This window comes from Planococcus citri, chromosome 4 (genome assembly GCF_950023065.1).
Source record: "Planococcus citri chromosome 4, ihPlaCitr1.1, whole genome shotgun sequence".
Taxonomy (NCBI): Eukaryota; Metazoa; Arthropoda; class Insecta; order Hemiptera; family Pseudococcidae; genus Planococcus; species Planococcus citri.
Window position 1 is genome coordinate 42,069,762 of NC_088680.1, and position 19,670 is coordinate 42,089,431.

At 33.0% G+C, this 19,670-nt stretch overlaps 1 protein-coding gene across 6 annotated transcripts in view; it reads right to left on the minus strand.

The window, feature by feature from the left end:
* Positions 1-19,670, minus strand: part of cv-2 (crossveinless 2) — a 167,226-nt gene that overhangs the window by 72,035 nt on the left and 75,521 nt on the right. For all 6 annotated transcript variants that reach the window (XM_065360242.1, XM_065360243.1, XM_065360240.1 and 3 more), the window contains one exon: positions 14,832-14,922. Coding sequence is in view for 2 of the 6 variants with exons in the window: in XM_065360239.1 (XP_065216311.1) it covers positions 14,832-14,922 (91 nt within the window). In the remaining 4 variants the exon portion in view is untranslated. The remainder of the gene's footprint in view (positions 1-14,831; positions 14,923-19,670) is intronic.

Genomic DNA, 19,670 nt, shown 5'->3' on the forward strand with positions numbered 1-19,670 from the left:
AAAACGTATAAATCAATGGTTCCAAACATGTTTGCGTACTTGGAGTATACGAGTACGCATAAGAAATTGAGAAATTGTAAATTTTTTCCTTCTTTCTTCTCAAGTACGTTATTTTTTTTCTTCTAAATCACCTGTCTTCCATGAAACGATTGATAAATTTCCATCCACCCCACCTCGATGGTTCAGCGACGAGTCATTTTGCAGCTATGTTAAATCGATCCAGCCAATATCAATCTTTTCTGGGAGCGTGACTAATTTACATAGAAGCCTGACGTATTGTGATTTGTCCATACGAAGATTTTCCACATTAAATCGATCTAAATTTAAACCTAATCTACGGCTGGGTATTTTTACCTCGATAAACGTGTAATTATTACCAAAGGTGCGTTCCTCTCATTGCACGTAATATACGTAAGTATAAGATGAAGCGATTAATAATATAGGTATACGAGGTTTCGAAGATAATTAAAAATTTAACCCGTCTATTTATGGAAGTCGCATACGAAGTCTTCGCGTGGGTCCAATTTGTAACAATTTATAAAACCGCGACCGCCACTGCTGGAAACTTGTTGCAATGTGAGCATTCGATATACCTAAGTGTATTCTAAGTATAAGTACTTAGAGCAATATACCTACGATGGATAGATGAAGTTTGAAAAATTCTTCAAGTAACCTTCAAATCAAGCTAACAAATTACTCGATTATTTTTATTATTATTATTTTTTTTTTGAATTTCTCGAGAACATTATCAAATCATAAATTTTTACCGGGATCGATACACCAACTACCTAACTGGAGGTGATTTTTTCCGCTTGTTCAGAAATGACGTCTCTCTCTCTCGCTATAAACGGTGCACGTGTCTAGGTACTAATTTATCAATATTTCTTTATGGCTAAATTGGATAATTTAATTCAGTTAAATCGTTCGAAATTATATAGGGATCGTGCAGTGAGTTATAATCGTTTGAAAAATTTCATAATCGGGCTCGTAGCCAGAAAATTCCTAGTGTAACGAGGAAGGGGTGCGTAAGAAACGAAATTCCACAGGGTAAATAGCTTTTGAGGTATTTATACCTGTGGATTTTGACTTCATCGTGAGCAAGACACGCGATCTAATAGTTTCAAATTTCAATAAAAGTAATACTCGAGGTAAAAAAAAATTGAGCATATAGTATCCCTCCTAGCCCTTGCTACTAATAAATATGAATTTCACAGGTTCGAAAAATTGAATCACACTCAATTTGAAATCTACGAAACAGTCGAATTAAAATTATTATGCAGGTAGGCAGGCGAATACGTATGCAATAGAAAAACAACCAGTTCAACATGTTCGCATTATGTAGTTTCGTATCCACCTTAGAAATTTAATCACGAACAACTATCATGATACAAATTAGTTTATTGCGCAAGTTGGGGCGTATTTTTTAAGTTTTTCGATTCCCGACGAGTTTTTTTTTCGCGTCATTGACGCATTCCAGGTCAAAAACCCTAATGATAATCAACGTAGGTAAATACTAAGTATACGCGAAATGTCGTCTAGAATTACTTTTTTCCTAATCTTTAATTCATTTCTAACCGCATGTAAAAATTTTGTTCGCGGAATTTCAAATGGAATGCGATAAATAAGAGGGAAAAGATTACAGATGGGTGAAAATTTTGATAATTCGCTGGAGCATCATCGAATTGAGGAATGAAAAGTAGCATTTTTGTAACGATACGACGCGACCTATGAAATTAAATCAAAGGTTTGCAAGATTTGAGTGTCTAGAAAGAGAATTTTGTGCAGATTAAATCAATACGTCTTTTTGAATAGAATTTCTGTTTTTATTTACTGAAAAAAATCAATTTTTCAATCTGATTACCTACGTTTTGATTTTTGGATTTTTAAAAAAAATTAATAATCGGTGCTCCTTTTTCAACAATGATCTTCCAGAAAAACTAAATTTTATCAATTACAACAAATCTGGAGCCTTCAACAATGATTTCGATTTTTCCTTTCACCTATGCTATAAGAAATTAAATTTTTTTAAAAATAGGTAGGTAGGTATAGGTAGGTACCCAAAAATTTGATTTTCATCAATTTTTCATGCGATCAAGTTGAATTCCAGCTGGACGTCTGCATTTTTATTTTCATACCAGAACCAAAATTTCGAATAAAATTCCACATCAGGAAGCGATTTACTCATCTAAGCAATAGAGATGAATCATTTCCCGTCTATTTCGTAAAAATTAAAAATTCCATCATTTTCAGCCAATCTGGAGCCTCGAGCAATATTCGAATTTTCTCCATAAATTTATGAAATCCTATCAAAAACGTGAAAATTTAGAGACAGCAAAAGATTTAGTTTTTACTTTCAGTCTGCTGAGCAGAAAAATTGAAATCTTACTGGAGACTCCAGCAGATTGGCTGCAAATGATGAAATTCAGGCTAGAAGGTCAATAACAGACAAAATAAAATTTCTTCACGGGGTTTTAGCCAATTTGATGGCTTGTTCTGGTCTTTTAAAAATTGAAGTATCTGGCTGGAATTCGCAGAAATTGCAAAATTTCCAGGAAGGATCCCGCAAAAATAATATTTCCAGTTATCCTTCAATTTACAGGTCTTTGATTACATATTGGATTTCAAAAACAACATGCAAAAAGTCAAAATTCCCCTGAAAGCTTCAGATCGGTTGGAAATGATGAAATTATAATTACCAATTTTATTGGAAAATTACTCGAGTATGTAGTTCCCTCGCTGGTAGTAAAATTTTTCCATCAATGCCTAGGTATTTGTAATTGCAAATACTCGTACGTACGTTGGCAACTCTCCCGGCACGTCTGATAATAAGGCCACAACTAAATTAATCAACAATATTTTCAATAAACAGGGTACTTGTAGGTTTCCATACCTTTCACCCTCTTTTCCCCTCCATCTCATCCATTCATTCATTCATTGAACCAAAATATCATAATTATTATGCACACAACTGATCGCAGATCTCAACAAAAGTACAAAATGTTTCCACTAAACAAAAAAGAAAACGTGCATAAGGCTAGGTGTAGGTATTTTGAATTTTCAAACACCACTTGAAAACACGAGCACAACTTACAAGTGACCAGCAATGGCCTTGTTATTTGGCGAATTACGCTGCGTGAGGTGTCCTTTTAAGTACCTACACTCGTACTCGTGCATACAGGCATTGAGATTATATTATAAGGTACGTTGGTACACGTTGATGAGGAGCAGTCAACAGACAAATACCTAAGCATAATTATTGACAAGTCGGTTGTCATGTACAAATCAGATGATAACTATTTCTGGGTTCGATGGTTTTAGATGTAAACAAGTTAGTTAAAATTACTAACTTCTTGGCTCATTCGAGATTCCATATTATACTCTCGTACGTCTTTCTACACATAAACGTAGGATTCTATAGTGTAATCAATTTACAAAGCGACGAATGGAATTCCAACTTATCGCATCAGGTTTTTAGAGTTAGACTTAGTTTTAAGGCCTTGGTACTGTGCGGTTTGCAGCTTGCTCAATATAATACTCCGGTACGAAGGAAGAAAAAGATGGGGAAAAATAAAAACAAAATTAATAGCTTTTTTTACTTAAAATTTTTCACATTCGACGATCGCGTTCGTTCACTGTGTGTACAATACGTATTTAATCAGCTCAACGTTTTATTTTTTTATTTTATTTAGCGTATTATGTTAAGTATAGCAGCGCGACGGCAGCATCCACATCATCAGCGGTTGTTTATTAAACCATTGGAATTTATATTATAGTGTATGTACAGTGTGTTCTGTAAATTCTGGCTATAACAGCTTCGAATTGAACTGTTGAGATTTTTTTTTTGAGAGAGAGAGAGATGTTGTATACGAATAGCAGAAGTCAACAATTTAAACCCACATACAGGGTGCCCTAAAATTCACGTAACATTCATTTTTTCCCTAGACAATTTTAATGAAAAAAATGTCTCTTTGAATCCATATTACAGAAATAATAAGCAGTACATTTCAAAGAGGGTTCAATGAATAAATCGGTTTTGAAACCGGTTTTTGACCAGTTTCCAATCAGCATAAAAAATTAAAATATTTATAGGGAAAAAAAGTTTGGAATAAAAGTTTACAAGTTTTGAAAATAGATGAATCTTTATTCTACGAATTTCAAGAAAAATATCGGTTTTAGAAAATCAGATTCACTTGTTCTTATCAAAAAGCAGAACTACTCCCCCCCCCCCTCCGCAACAATGCAAAATGGGAAAAATTGTGGAGTAAAAAATTCAATATTTTTAATGGGTGCTTAATAACTTTTACTCGTGTTTTTTTTATTTCAATTTTTTATGATCTTACTGTGAAAAGGGGGCAGAAGGTATTGGAATTTTGAAAAACACAACCAAGATGTAAAGAAAACTATTGAAGGATATTGCAAAGAATTTACACAAAATGGAAAATTAGCTGTCCTACAATTTTTTTTCCATTCAGCAATGGGAAGCAATTCTGAGAGTGAGTGATTCCCAAAATCAGATTCCCAGAATGGTGCAGGCGAAGTGATTGTGATTCAATGGCATAAACTGCAAAGGAAAACATGTTCCAACCTAATATTTATTTTAGTTTTCTAAAATTGATCAATTGGGAATATTGAAGACGGCGCTGTTTCAAAATAGAAAATAATTTTGGGAATAATTTTTCAGGACAAATAAAAAAAAATTGCCTACCAAAATAACTAAAACCTCTAAAACTAAAATACTTAAATAATACAAACGGTTAAAAATTAATTTAAAAATTCAAAAAAATTACCAAGTTTTCAAAAAAAAAGTAATGATACCTAAATTAAGTTGAATTTTTTCCAACTTGAACGGTCGATTTTGATGCAATTTTTGAATAAGTTCTACTACAGAAGTACAGAATAGCCAAATTATAATGATAAACCTTTTTGTGATGGATTTTTTTGTCTTTCTTCAAAAATTACATCAAAATCAAATTCTAAAAAATCAGAAAAAATTTTATTTAGGTACATTTTTTTTGAAATTTTTAAACTTTTCAATCCACTTACTTACTTTCTAAATGAACTTGAATCAAAAATGAAGTCAAGTTCTCCAATTTCGTTCAAATTCTGTTCACACGATTTTTCTCAATGGTTTAGTAAAATGATCGCCATAATCTTGCCCACAACTCTTCAGTTGATGAGGGAGGAGGAAGGGAAGAGAAAGAGGTGGGGTACCCAATCTTTACGTCTTTGCGATTTTTTGTGAGATAACTGAATTTTAAGGGCTGATATCTCTCTATCTACATGGTTAAACTTGGAGAAATTCATTTGCAAGGCTCTAAAATCAACTAAGTACTCAAAATCAGTAATTAAAATTTGAAAATCTCAAAATTGGAATGTTTAGATGAAAGCTGGACTTTTTATAATAAATACGAAAGTTGAAAGCGAAGATTTGATTATTTGATGATGATGATTACATATTTGAAAAAAATTGATAAGGACCCTTTTTATACCCTTTTGGGAACCAAGCAGTTTTCAAACACCTTTGGGGGACATAAAAGCCTCCAATCTAAAAGCTCAGAGTTCAAGAATAATCTAATTTTTTCAATTCAAGCCTTCTAACTCTCCCTCCCATTCAGTGTCCTTAAACGTGGCCAGAACACCAGAAAATTAGAAATCACGAGCGACACTAACCCTTCAAAAGGTTTTTGAGAGTATTGAGCTGTAATATCAACTTATATTAATTTTGAATACCTACGGCCCTTCAAAACCCCACCACCAATTTTGAAATTTGTTTTTTAAATTAGGTACGAAAATAGAAAGTGATACGTATCAATTCTCATCCAACTCGAGGTCGCTGAATTTAAATACCTATTTCTTCATTTTTCGAATTCAAATTCTCGGTACAATCCCTCCTCCTTCCTCTATCACCCAACTCTCATCTGGTCTCGTAAAATAAGTCTGACATTTTCCCTTATACACTGAAAATATTTCTTATCAGAAATTCGAACCCATATATAACCTTTTCGCTATCTTTATGCTGTTAAAAAAATCTCGAGTTGACCGGTCAAGACTTATAGGACATACTGTACGCGGTATTTATTTTAAAAAATACACGTTGCAGTGTTAAAATATAGAGATGAAGAGTTCTTTTTATGATAAAAAATTCCTAATTTGAATATATATAAAGCGGATAATAAAAAATCAAAAAATACAGCATAAAAGTAGTATTATGTGAAAAAAAATAAGAGAAGGTTTTCAGTTACCTGCTGGTATAAGAAACGCGCTTATATGTTTTGCTTTCTTATACGGTCCTTTTTCCTTCGAAATATTAGGTAAAATATCGCAATTAAGTAATAATGGAAATAAAGATATAAAAATGTCAAAATCGTAACTGATAAATATAAATTTTTCGGGGCGAATCGAAGAGCGAGTCAGAAGCGCGAGCCACGATACGCGCCGGTCGCGCTTATCTCGTGTAACTCCGAGAGACTAGAAATGGTAATTATTTAAATTGCTATAATTTGGATGGAATGGAATGTTTAATTTTTTTTTACCTTTCCCAATAGTAGGTACTTCTCGCTTCCTCCCTGTCCTTCGTTACTCGATGTATTTGTATCTATACACTCAATTTGATCGGTAGCGTTGATATTGAGTCTGTATAAAGTTATGCCTCTGTTATAAGAGTGTGGCGATTAACGATATATTTGTTTACGGGTTTGAATTAATTTTAGTGGTTCGTAAACTCGTCGATATATTGCGGAATCAGGAATGATCGGGAATCTCCTGCGAATCCCACAACATCGTTCAGTAAGCCTTGGCAAATTCCAATTAAATTCTAATAAAGGTTTTGTTTAGAAACGTGTTGACCGTCAATTGGGTATCTCTGGTCGATAATTTTTTTCTAATTTTTTAATCGACTCGCATTGAAACGAATCGAATGCCCCCTTTTCCTTATTGTATCGTGAACGTAATTCGAAGAATTTCTTTTTGTTCGAACGAGTGGAGCTGCGTGTATAGCCTTGATTTGGATACTTATGTTTTCAATTGAAATGAAATATATACGAGTAGGCACTACACTACATACTTACTCGTAGAATGACCGTGGCACCGACTTTCAAAAATATTTTAGAATTTTTTTCTTCGTTTGGGAAAAATTTGATTACTTAAAAGCTAGCTATAGGACGTTTGTCGGTAAATTTTCACTAGTTTTACGGGCGGTTAATCGAGTCACAGTTTTCCTCATATTCAAGGATGCTGTCGTTGAGAAAAAAAATTGTTTTTTGATTGTCTGCAGTCTGCACTAAGCTGTAATGTGAAATAGTTATGATACAGGAAAATCGCATTTTTGGTAGCACTTTTTTTTTGAAAGAGTAGAAGGAGAGATGGGGGATAAAAGAGTAAGTAACTTTTCTTTTCAATTTTAAAGTGTTTTTTTTTCTCTCAATTTCTATTTCACTTTATTAGAAATTATTTTTTTCAACTGCACTGAAAATTAGAAGAGCGAAGTGGCCTTCAAATTTCTAAACAAAGAATGAGGAAAAAGGAAAGTAAGGAAATCGAAACCAATTCCATAAAATGACAAGGATACTACCTAAAGTCTACCTCATTTACACTCGGAGGAAATTTTTCGATTATTTTTTTTGCTACCACCTCTTTAAGTTGTGATATCAAGTAAGAAAATTACACTATGACATTTTCAGCATCCTGAGTGAAAAATAAGTTGTGCCGGTCAGCCCCCTCTGCAATTTTGCAGAATGTAAAGACATCGACTATTTTTGAAATTGAGAACTTTCTAGCTCCAACAATTCAGAGCCTCTCCCCCATAGTTCTCGAAAATTAAGAAACATCGAGAAAATTAAACTTTTTACAAAATCTTAATTTTTTCAGATTTTGACCATTTTTATCAGAAAAAATACTATTCATCAGTTTTGACCTCTTTTTCCACATGATAGAGAAGTTGAACTCTCGTCCCTTCAAAAAATAATAAAAGTAAAAATTTTTTTTTTAAATTTATGGACCCAAATTTTTATCAACTCTTAATTTTTTTCTATTTTTTATTCTTAACTTATTTAGAGGCTTCCATATGAGGAAATTTACATAGTTTAGGACTCATTTAGAAGGATTTTAACCAAAAATGAAATATTTTTTAGGAAAAGTTTGTAGACTTCAATTTTCATTTTTATTTTTTCCCTTCAAATTCGGGGCTTCAAATTCGGAGGTCAACATTGTTTAAGGGATTGAGAGAGAGGAGTTTCCTTCTCAAAACAAATTTATTCAGAAGGTTTCTGACCATGAAATGGATTTTTAACAAAAATTTGTACACACTTCAATTTTTCATATTTTTTGATTTTTTTTTCAGATTTGGAGTTTGAAAAGAAAAAGCAGGACTTTCGCACTTTAGCAGGTCATTGTTTGAACACTTTACGACTTATGGGGAAGGAGGTGAAGTGGAGAGGGTGAGAAGAAGATCAAAATTTTATACGACCAACTTTTTACGTTTTTCCAACGTCTTTGCAGGAATTTCAACATGGAAGGGAGGAGGTCAACAATGTCTTCAACAATTCAATTTTTTCAAATTAAAACAAAAAAAAAACAAAAAAACGTTGAAAATTAATTTTGAAAGAATTAAAAAAATTTTCGTACCTAATTTTCCTTTTTTAAATAAAAGGCCTGAAAAGTTAACAAAAAGTGGAAAAATTTGCAATGAAATTTTTTTCGAAGTTCTATGGTACAGAAGAGGAATAACCTTAATGAATTGAAAAATTCGACGTTTGATGGAGAAAAGATAAAAAGCACGACTAAAACAGGACAATATGCTCATTTTCTATGTTTTTAGCCTGATTTTCCTTTGAAAAAAAGGAAAAATAGGGCTCATACAGCTAATTATGTTTCGGGGATGGGGGTGGGACCAATCACGAAATTCGTTTGGGATTCCAGTAGTCCGCAATTCTATCGATTTTTCGTAAGTCTAATTTTTTCTCTCACATAATAGGTATGTATTTTTTTTGCCAAACTATAAAAACATCTCAGCCAGAGGAATTTCAAGAAAATTCGCCCAAATTCGGTATTCAAGCTTAGTTTAGCGTCGGATTGAAGAGATTTGAGTGCGGATAACTTTGAGTCAAAATTTTCGGAAGTCATAATTTTTGGAAGGGGATGGAGAGAAATGAAAAATATCAAAAAGGTCAAACTAAGAATCAATCAACAGGAAATCAGAAAATGTATAACATTTATCCTAAGATTAGCCTCTTAGAGCGATTTGGAGGGGAGTAAACCATTTTTTTTTGTGTTTTTTGACATTGAAAAATCTTGAGTCACGCCCCCACTCCTTTAAATTGACTTTCGAAGCTGAAATTTTGAAATGTACATCCGTGAGGTGACCTAAATTTCAAGTTTCGGAAGCTATATTTTATGTGAGCCAATATTATGTACCTACCTTGGTGAACTTGGAGACGTTTTTACTTGAGAAGGGGCAAGGTACGTATTTAGTATAATCCTGACGCAGGAATGAAGAATTTTCTAATAAATTGGATTTTGTCTCCTTTTTTCTGGAAGAAGGGAGGGGAGGGGGAGGGAGTTCCTGCCTAGACGTTTTTCGGATGAGGGGAAATGAAAACTAGTGAATTATACGGGGTAATAACTTGGGGGTTAGGGTTGGTAAAAAAATAGCAACCTTGTAAAATGAGGTATATACCAGGTCTATTATACGGTCTAAAGATCACATCCGATCCTCAAAATAAAGAAAAAACAATATTAAATAAACTGTATTCATGACACCCGTCAAGATGTTAATCTTGAAAAAAGGTCTTTAACAAATTTAATAGGCGATATGCTACCTTATAATCAAATCACCAGAATACACGAGCAGCGAGTAAATAAACCACCTCATATAGTACCTACATCACCATTCACCAACCAAGTATGTATACCGAAGAAACCACACAAATTGTCCAAAAAGGGAGGTTCGTGTTCGAATCAAAGGACGAGTAAAAAGGACGCTACCATTTAATTACTAGTGTACCGGTTGACAGTGTATAATTAAAGCGTCTATTAAACGATCTTTATCTTAGATATACCTACTCTAAATATTCATGATTAATGATAGGGTTTTACTCGTATTAGCTGTATCTAAGTACATACAACAGACGGTACGTCAAAGAACCCGCTCGCTCGCGCTCTCAACACTCACAACCACGACGAGCACGCGGCTAAAAGTAAGCTTTTCAAAGCCCACATCGTCGCAGGCTCGAAATGTGCGAAAAATACAACTTAAGATTCCAGTACCGAACTATGTATAGTCTGCGAAATGAAATTTTTCATCGTCAAGGCGCCCGAAATATTCACGTACTTTTAGCATACCGTATTAAGTACTCCTACACTACAAAAGCCTTTGCTCTTTTTTTCGCCTTCTTCTCCGAACTCTATCGTACAAATGCGATAGTGAAACATTCGCGTCGCGCGAGTCGACGAGTTTCCCATGATGCGTGCAAAATGCTTTGGACAACGATGACGTCTCATCAGTCAGAACCGCCCCACGTTAGGTCCTTTGGATACGGAAGAACGGCGCCATTACGCGGAAATAGTTATGTTTAAACGATGCTCGTCAGCCTTTATTCAGTGTTCACACTTTCCTCCATTATTATCTCGCGCTAATAGTTTGCTGACAAATTAAACAATTCGAGGAAAAATTACGCCCGCACTGGACACCACTACCCCAGACGTGTACACCACTGTAAGCTGACCGAGTACCCTATTTATAAATGAGTATTTTAACCCTAAAACCACCTAAAGGCTACTGATTATTTGAATGTAAATAAAAAAAACTCCTGTCAAACAGTTGGTGAATTATTATTTAAAGATACCTATTAGACAGGTAGATACAGGTAAGATAGGTAAATGACCGAGTAGTGAGCACAATACGCATTTTTGGAATTTTTCAAGTCACTTAGCAGCTGGCAAAATATAGCTGGAAATGCCCTGCGTGTGTCTTTCGAAAACGAATTGATGACACCATACCCCACGCAGAACTTGTTTTTGGATCAATATTAGTAGGTAGTTGTCGCTCTGGTAATGAACACTTTTTCTGTATTGAAAAAAAGTGAAACCAATTTCTAAAGGAGCTGTTAGGTATTTTCTTAAATGAATGGTCTTTGGCAAATTTCAGTTCTTCTTTTCGAGTCTACAGCAAAAATAATATTCTTTTGTGAAATTTCATCTTCTTAAAATTCAAAATGAAGTTGAAAAAATATTTGCCAGTTGAAAAAGTAGAAAAACCCCTTTTAATCGATAAAAATGAACTCATCACAAAAAAATCAAAATTCAAAAAAATTAAATTTTCAATTCCAAACATCAAAAAAAGTTTAAATTTATTTAGTTGTCTTATTTTGACCTCATTTCTGACGTAAGTATTTCATGAAAAAGTTGATAAAAATTACACATATGGCAAAAAAATTAAAATTCTTTTTTTAAAAATTTTTTCGAATTTTGATTTTTTTGTGATGAGTTAATTTCATCGACTGAAAGGGCTTCTTCAACTATTTCAACAAATACGTAAAAATAGGGGTCAAATGGGTCAACTTCACCAATCAAAACTTTCTTTCATGTTTTAAATCAAAAAATTACATTTTTCGCAAATTTTCATTTTTTCTAAATCGACTTCACGAAATAACGACACCTCAATTTTTAAATATGTTGTTCATGCATGAAAAGTTGTCCATAATAATATTTTGTTCAGAATTTCTGAGAGTCGGAACGATATGAAAACTACGATACGAAACTTTTCGAGCCAATTTTTTGTACGAAAAAAAGTGGCAACACTGATTTTTATGATATCACCAAAAAGCCTTTCAAACCCCTTAACTGTTGGAAAAAGTTTTTATTTTGGTAAGTATCGCGGTTATCGAGCAATCCACTGCTGATATGGATGGTATTTCAAGTTCACTGAAAACTTTGACACCCCCTAGCAGGCTTTAAAAAATGGACCCTCCTTACCACTCTTTGGTTGAATTGACGTGGAATGGTCCAAGTATTGAAAAAAATAAACAAAACTCAAAATTTTTTCATATGAACTTCAGCGTTAGAATTCTCTTAAATAAGTAACACATTTTGCAAGAAAGGATCTATCTTGGTTTTTCAAACAATTTTGGTCGTTCTGTATGAGGCCCTTCAACGCTGAAAAAATTATATAAAAATTCAAATAAAATAGGGACCCAAGTCTTATAATTACTTATTCAAAAATGTTCAATCTGTGAATCACAAATCTCCTTTACATGAAAAAATTTCATCGAGGTTTTCAAATTGTGTCGTGCTCCAGTCTCCCACCTCTCGTACAATGCCAACAAAATGGAATAAGTTGATAAAAATCATTAAAAATATTTTTTTTCTCTGTCAAAATGACTCCGAATACTCCCGTTTTCAAGGAAAAAATCTTCCACAATTGAAAAAAAATTAAACGAATGATTTTTTTTTCAAGTTTGAAGAAGAGATTTTTTCAAAGGAAATATTTGGAGACATTTTGGCACAAAAATAACTAAAACATATTTTTAAAAATGTTCTGCGATTTCATTTTTCTACGTAATTTATTCCTTCGAAAATCTGAAGTTTAATACCATGCACAAAATTGTACAATTTTAACGATTATTTTGTATATTTTGATTGCATGACAGTGAGGAGGAGAGGAGGGCAGAGACACTGAAGAATTTCAGGTTTTAATTTTAAACATACTTCAAAAATAAAAATTAAAAGAATAATTCGCAAAACTTCTCATCATCAGCCTTCGTAATCCTTTCAAAAAAAAAAAAAAAAAAAAAAAAAATGCATCCTAAAAATACGAAAAAAAATGATCGTAACTTAATGATTTGCAACATTGTAGCTCCCTAAAAGACGAAAGAATGGGTCTCAAAGAATATCATTCTAAAATTAATTGCTTTGAAAAGAGCCCTTAAAACGCTAGAAAAATTGAAAAATGACTAAATAAAAACAGCATCACTAAAATGTAGCACCTCAATCAATTTTTTCATTTTTTTAAATGTAGCTGCAAATATTCAAATCGCACCAAAAAAATGTCTTTTGAAAGGGGCCGGGGTATTTCAAAAATTATTGAATTATATTTCTAGCATTTTGGAGATGAAAATTTGAAAAAAATATTTTTCAAAAGTCTGAATTAAAATTATCCAAATGAAAGAAGATGTCATACACTGATGAAGCATCTATCTCAATTCACGATTATAAAATTGGCACGAAGTAGATAGATATGTACATAAATGTACCTATGAAAATTATTGTTCACGAATCACTCGCAAAATTTTAAATCCTCCAATCCCTTCAACCGCATTCTAACACCTCGTCTTAAAACATTTTCAAAACCAAAGTCAACTTGTGACAAAGTAACTTCACCATCAATGAGCCAGCAGCGGCGGCAGCGGTATCATTACCACGATCTAAGCGGCGGGCGCCTTTATTGTCGGCACTTTTAACCTTTGTTCGGTTGCTGGGCATTGAATTTTCACTTTTCACCTTATAATAAGGCTCCTATAGGATGTAGGCTAACGTATCATTAAATCAGGTATGCTGTCTATTTACAAAAGCCGAAGAAAGAATAAACAAGCCAATCAAAAGGCTATTCTGGCGCCTGTTTACTTTAAGGCCACAAAACAATGTTGTCATCTCGTAAAATGCATTGGCCAGCGCCAGAATCAATCGATCTAAAATGTGAAAAATGAACACACGAGTATGTTTCCTATCGCCCTTATCTCTCGATGACGCCCCTATAACACCTGGGAAGATGAATTTTGAAAATTTTCTGCGAAAAAATCATTTTTACTTTACGCAGTCTGTGGAATTTCAAAAAACAAACAAACAAACAATTTATAAAACTACCCTATTTTGTGTAGGTATATACACTATAGTACACACGTTCGTGTTCCTTATTTCATTATGTTGTGTATCTTGCCTGCCCTTTGGAACCAAAAAACCCGCCATAAAGTCGACAATAAACCGCACCCCGGATCGCTACACATTACTACATCGCTGGTCGTAAAATCATTAACAGCACGAATCGAAATAAAAATTCTCATCTTGACAAATTTTTCCGCAATACACATACACGGTCATGTACGTTAATCGTGGTATTTTGTAACGCTACAAAGTCGTAAAACCCAATAATAATAATTTCGCTTTTAATTTACATAGTTGACCTTTAGGCGCGCGCGAGCCAGTCGCCAGAGAAACGTTACCTGGACCGAAACCGAACACAACAATAAGAATCTCACATAGTCAGACGTGCTATTTCACTCGTCGCGTATTCCATCTTTCCCCCTTGGCCTCTCTACCTCATCTTATAGCGTATTTTAATATGCAACAAATGCGAAAAAATTTATGCACCAGTGTGCATAATGTGAAAAAAGTATAAGTGCACTTTGGCTTACACATGTATATACGTACTCGTATAGCTGTGTGTCTAGCATTCGATCTTTCTGCATTACGAGTACCCGAGTACATACTACACATAGCTAAACCTCCAACATCGATACGTAATTTCTTGCTAATTAAAAATAATCACCAAACTGGTTTCCTTATTCAGAGGCGTAATTATTTATATACATTTTAACAGAACCGAGTTTTGAGATGTTGGCAAGCAGATGAGGGGAAAAAATTATCATCCGATGGTTCTCTACTATACATACCTATGTACTTGATCTTTCGTTTTCGTTCCTGTCACGTCGTGCAATTTTACTCTATGTACTCATCGTATTAAGCTTACTTTTTACGTGTACATAGTATGTACTTTTTACATATCTACAAGTAAGTATCTAGGTGTAAAAATTACGTTGAATGCAGTCGTCTTCTCTTACCTTCGAAAATATATGAAATATTGCACGTGGCTGAGTGAATGATAAAGCACAGGTAAAACAATACAATCCAACTGCTTTTTTTCTGTGTTCTCTGTAAACAGAAACAAGTCGAAATATGAGAATGAAAATTTATACTTGTGGAACTCACTATTACAATGTTAAATTTCAATATAATGTGCGTAAATATTTTACATCGGACTTCGATTAGCCCTGATTAGATTGTGTGAGTGAGAGTGTAGATTATTTATTCATTTTGAAACTGCATACATAGTTGCTCGAATGTCCTTAATCGAAAATGGAGCAAATATGATTATGCTATTGATTACACGAGATACTCTCAAAATATGCCCATTAAGATAAGATTGCCTAATATGAACCACATTTTGTTTTTGTGCCATAAAATGACCTAAATAATCATCAACATCTCGTAAAAAGGTAGGTACCTTGAGCTATGAAAAATGAATTCCATTGCCTAGTATCTTGCCGAGATGAGACACCCAAAAAATAAAATTTTTTAAAAATAAAATAAATACCATAAAACGAATTTTTGAAAAAGTCAAGAGTAAATTTCGAATTGGAATTTTTCTGAGCTAAAAGTATATATTGAGGGGTTGTTTTGCTTGTACATATTTTCAATTGATTTTGAAATTTAATGGTGTTCTACAAAATTTGTTGTATAAAATGACCTCAAAAAAATGTAAGAAAAGTATCTAGAACTATTTGAGTGAAAATTTAATTCACTCCTCCTCATACAATAATAGCTCAAGCTTCCAGAATTTTCAAAACACGTTACAAAAATGATATTTTGCGCATACTTTTATTTTGAATTTTTTTTAGGATTTATTCTAATGTCTACCCTTTTTTTTTTGTTGAAAAGGTGCATGAAAAATATCATTTTTTAAAGTTCTAAAATTCTTTAGAAAGCAATGAAATAAAGAAGAATTTTTTCAGAAAAAACTTCAACTCATGACTGTGATAACTAGAATAGATGAGTAGGTACGAATTCATCTAAACTTTCAAGATGAGAAAAAGGAATACTTATTTTCATAGGGTCCCAGTTTTTCAAAAAAATTTCATAAAACCTCAAAAAGAGCGATTGGACAGCAGCAATCCCAAGATAATTGAGGGTCCCAAAAACGCTATTTTATCCAATGGTAAGTACCAAAACTAGACCTCGAAATGTAGGTACCTACCTAATTTAATGTTGTTATGTGACCAGAAAATAACGTTATCTGGAGTCAATTGGCTATTTGATTCTTTCTTTTATCTAGTTATACGTACAATTTTTTGAGCCAATTTTGGATAATTCAAACTCCTGAGTCCGATTAGGACCCCCAGTTTTTTGATTCGGCAGGGGATATATTTTTGTAAGTTACCATAATGTGTTTTTAGTGAGGTGGCTGATCGTCTTTGACTTTTTCTAGGGAGAAGGATTTGAAAAAAAATGTTTTGGATCTCTGGCTCGAATCTTCATGCTCAAAATTTCAAAATTTGCAATAAAAATGTAAAAAAAAAAATATTTCAATGAATGATTTTTTTGTAATAGGTAGGTAAGGTATATCTTATCTAATCGCAGCAAATATTACCTTTTTTTGCAATTTCTCAATTTTTTTAGGAACTTTTGCAAAAATTATGAATTACCTAATTTCTAAAATCGTCATTTTCAACCTTAAACTATTTTTTATCGATTTTGTGAAATTTTCAATCCTTCCAAAAACAAGAAAAATAATGTGCATCGATTTTTTTGAAAAACTTTCAACTATAAGTTTCATCTCCATTATTTTAAATAGAACTTATTATTCTATCATGGGTTGGAGAACCGTGAAATTTTTCACCAAAAATAATATTCTAAGCCAATTTTGACTTAGTGTGAGGGACAATAATTTTACTCTCCCTCTCCCTTTTTTATTAAAAAAAAAAAAATCAAGACGTAATTTTTGCATTTACACCCATAATATAATTTTTTCCAAAACTCTAACGGTCTTAATTTTGAAAGGGAGGAGGGGATTATTCAATAGGATGGGCCATATTTGAATTTTTTGGAAAATTGAAAGGGGGGGGGGGGTTCGAAAAAATTTTGGGGGACTTCAAAAGACGGTGAGAAAAGCTTTCAGTCTCCTTACTCTTATTATACCATCCCTTTTTACCGGGGTTTCAAATTCAGGGTGTCTAATAAAATCTGAAAAGTAAAAAAAGGATCTTGGAAGGACCTTTTGGAAGGACATTTTCAAAATTGAAGATGTACTGTTACCCCTCCTCAATTCATTTTCACAAAATTGCCGAAAAAGCTTTAAAAATTTATGTTTTTTAAAAGAAACAAAAAAATAATCAAGAAATAGGCTAATAAGTACATCAAAAATTGCACCGACAAATTTATTTTTGAAGTACCTATAAGTAGTAGAGATTTATTTTTAATTTTTTGCCATTAGGTATATTTAATTATTTTTACGTTTAAAAAATTGAAAAAATTCTGAAAAATTGAGTTTTCATTTTTCGCTCAATTTTGATAAAATGACAGAATTATTTGAAAACTCAGAAAAAAGGACTTTTGAGCAAAAAGAACTTTTTCCTGACTTTTTTGAAAAAAAGGGCCCATTAGGTAGAAAGGCCAAACTCCGACTTTCTGGATCGGAAGGACTGTTTGACACTCTGAAATTTTAAAATTTACATTCAAAATCAAAAAAAACTAAATTTTTTGTAATACCTAATTGATTAATGAAAAAATCATTTTTTACATTTTTTCACTTTGGTTCGGGTATTTTACTCGAGTTTTAAATAGGTCTAAAATCGTATTATTTTTGTACACGTCATGACAAGCGACCCCCGAAAAATTGAAAAAAAAATCAAAAATGGTTTTCATACTTCCCAAGTGGATGAATTAATTATATAACCAAATTTTTTTTTCAAAAAAATATTTTTTATTCTCATTGTAAATGTTGAAATTTGAGCCCCCCCTCCCCACATCATAATTTCGCTAGACTGCGTCAAATCTCGTAAAAAATTGAAATCAAACCCATCCTTGCGCTGAATAAGTTCTGCATTTTTCATCGAATGCATCAAAAATTTATTTTTTCCGGATTATTACCTACTCATTTGAAGAAAAAAAATCAAAATCTTACAGTTTGAGGCCACATGAGAAAAAAAGTAGCAGATGTCGAACATTTATCTATTCGTTTTTTCTACAGTTCGAAATTTTTGAGTGAGTGAGGAGAAGGAGGGATGCGGGGTGCTGTGAGAAAGGCACTAGAAAAGTTTTTGAGATGTGGCAAAAACTTTAAAAAAATCGATCAAAACACATTTTCAAAATTTGAAATCATACTAGACAATGCCTGTACCTACCTATGCATTAAAAAATAATAAATCACCAAGTCAAAGGTCTCAAAAAATAATCCTTAACAAATAGCAGACGTATCCTAAAGCATAAACACAAATAAACAAAATTAGGACAAAATGAAAAAAAAAAAAAATGAAATTTAAATCGCGATATACTCGAATATAAGGTATTTACAAATTGGATTTTCCTTTCATTCACGCCCGTTTGCACAATCGTCTCGTGAATCGTGAATCATGTACGAGTACATTACACAAAACGAGAGATTATAAGTAATTCCATCATGACTGGGACGCTTTTCGCGGAAATTATTAGAATTTTATTAACTCTGTTGGATGTTTAATTCAATTTTTAATTGTGGACTGATTCATGAATTTACGATGAGACATGCAAACTGCAAAAGCAAAGCTAAGCTACCAGATGGAAGAGTTCATGTTCAGCTAATGAGTTGAAACACACTTGTTTGTATCAAGTGTAATGTGCTGTGTGTCCTTCCACCCTTCTCCGCTTGAACCTTTCTTTTTACATAGCGTTTCGTTTTCTCGTAATCGTGTACGGTTTGTTTATTCATGTCTATCTCTCGTCTCGTAATACTAGGTGAGGTGAGATTGTGATGTTGGTAATTTTATTATTATAAATTCGAATACGTTTATACGTATCCGATGGTATGGTTATATGTACTCGTATGTTGCATCGAAAGAGCATCGTTAGTCGATGTATAATAAAATTGTAGGTAATTCTAATCAACGTATATCTACTTATTCCAATGGCGTTTGAATGTATGTAGGTTATTAAGTAGTTTTCAGTAGATAATCAAATTATTTTTGTAAGTCTCCATCCTCCTTCAAAAATCAGAAAATCGAGCTAATGTTGAGCTTTTATTCAACTTCCATGGTCTTCGATAACCCATTTTTTGGCCCCTGTATTAAATTTTCAAAACGTTGACTCGTTTACTCACCCTTTTTAAAATCTAGATACAGACATTTTGATCACATCTATTAAAAATAATATTTCTAAAAAGGTCATGGACCTCTTTCTCCCCCTTATAGCGCTCTCCACCAGACTTTGGTCTTCACTCGAACAAATCGTTAATTACCTACCAAAGCGGATTTTATTGATTAACTATATACACACTTATATGAAGGATATGCGAAGGAAATTCACGGTTGGTGATTTTTTCTGAATCGGAGCCAATTTCTCTAATACCTTTTCTCCCCTCTTGTATACATATATTGATACAAATAAAAGACAAGCTTGGTGGCTTTTCTCCCTATATATTTTGCGTTCGCGATGGTTTTTCTTTTCTCTGCGTAAACGTCAATTTTTCATAAATACGAGACGAATTTCACGATTGTGCGCGTTTATTTCATATACACAATATACAAAGTTATACGAGTGAGGACGACATGACCGCACAGGCAAAACGATACAACTTGTAAGTCGAATATAGGCGCGCAAACCAACGAGAGATTATTTCGTAAGATGAGAGATTGCGTAAGCTTGTGATT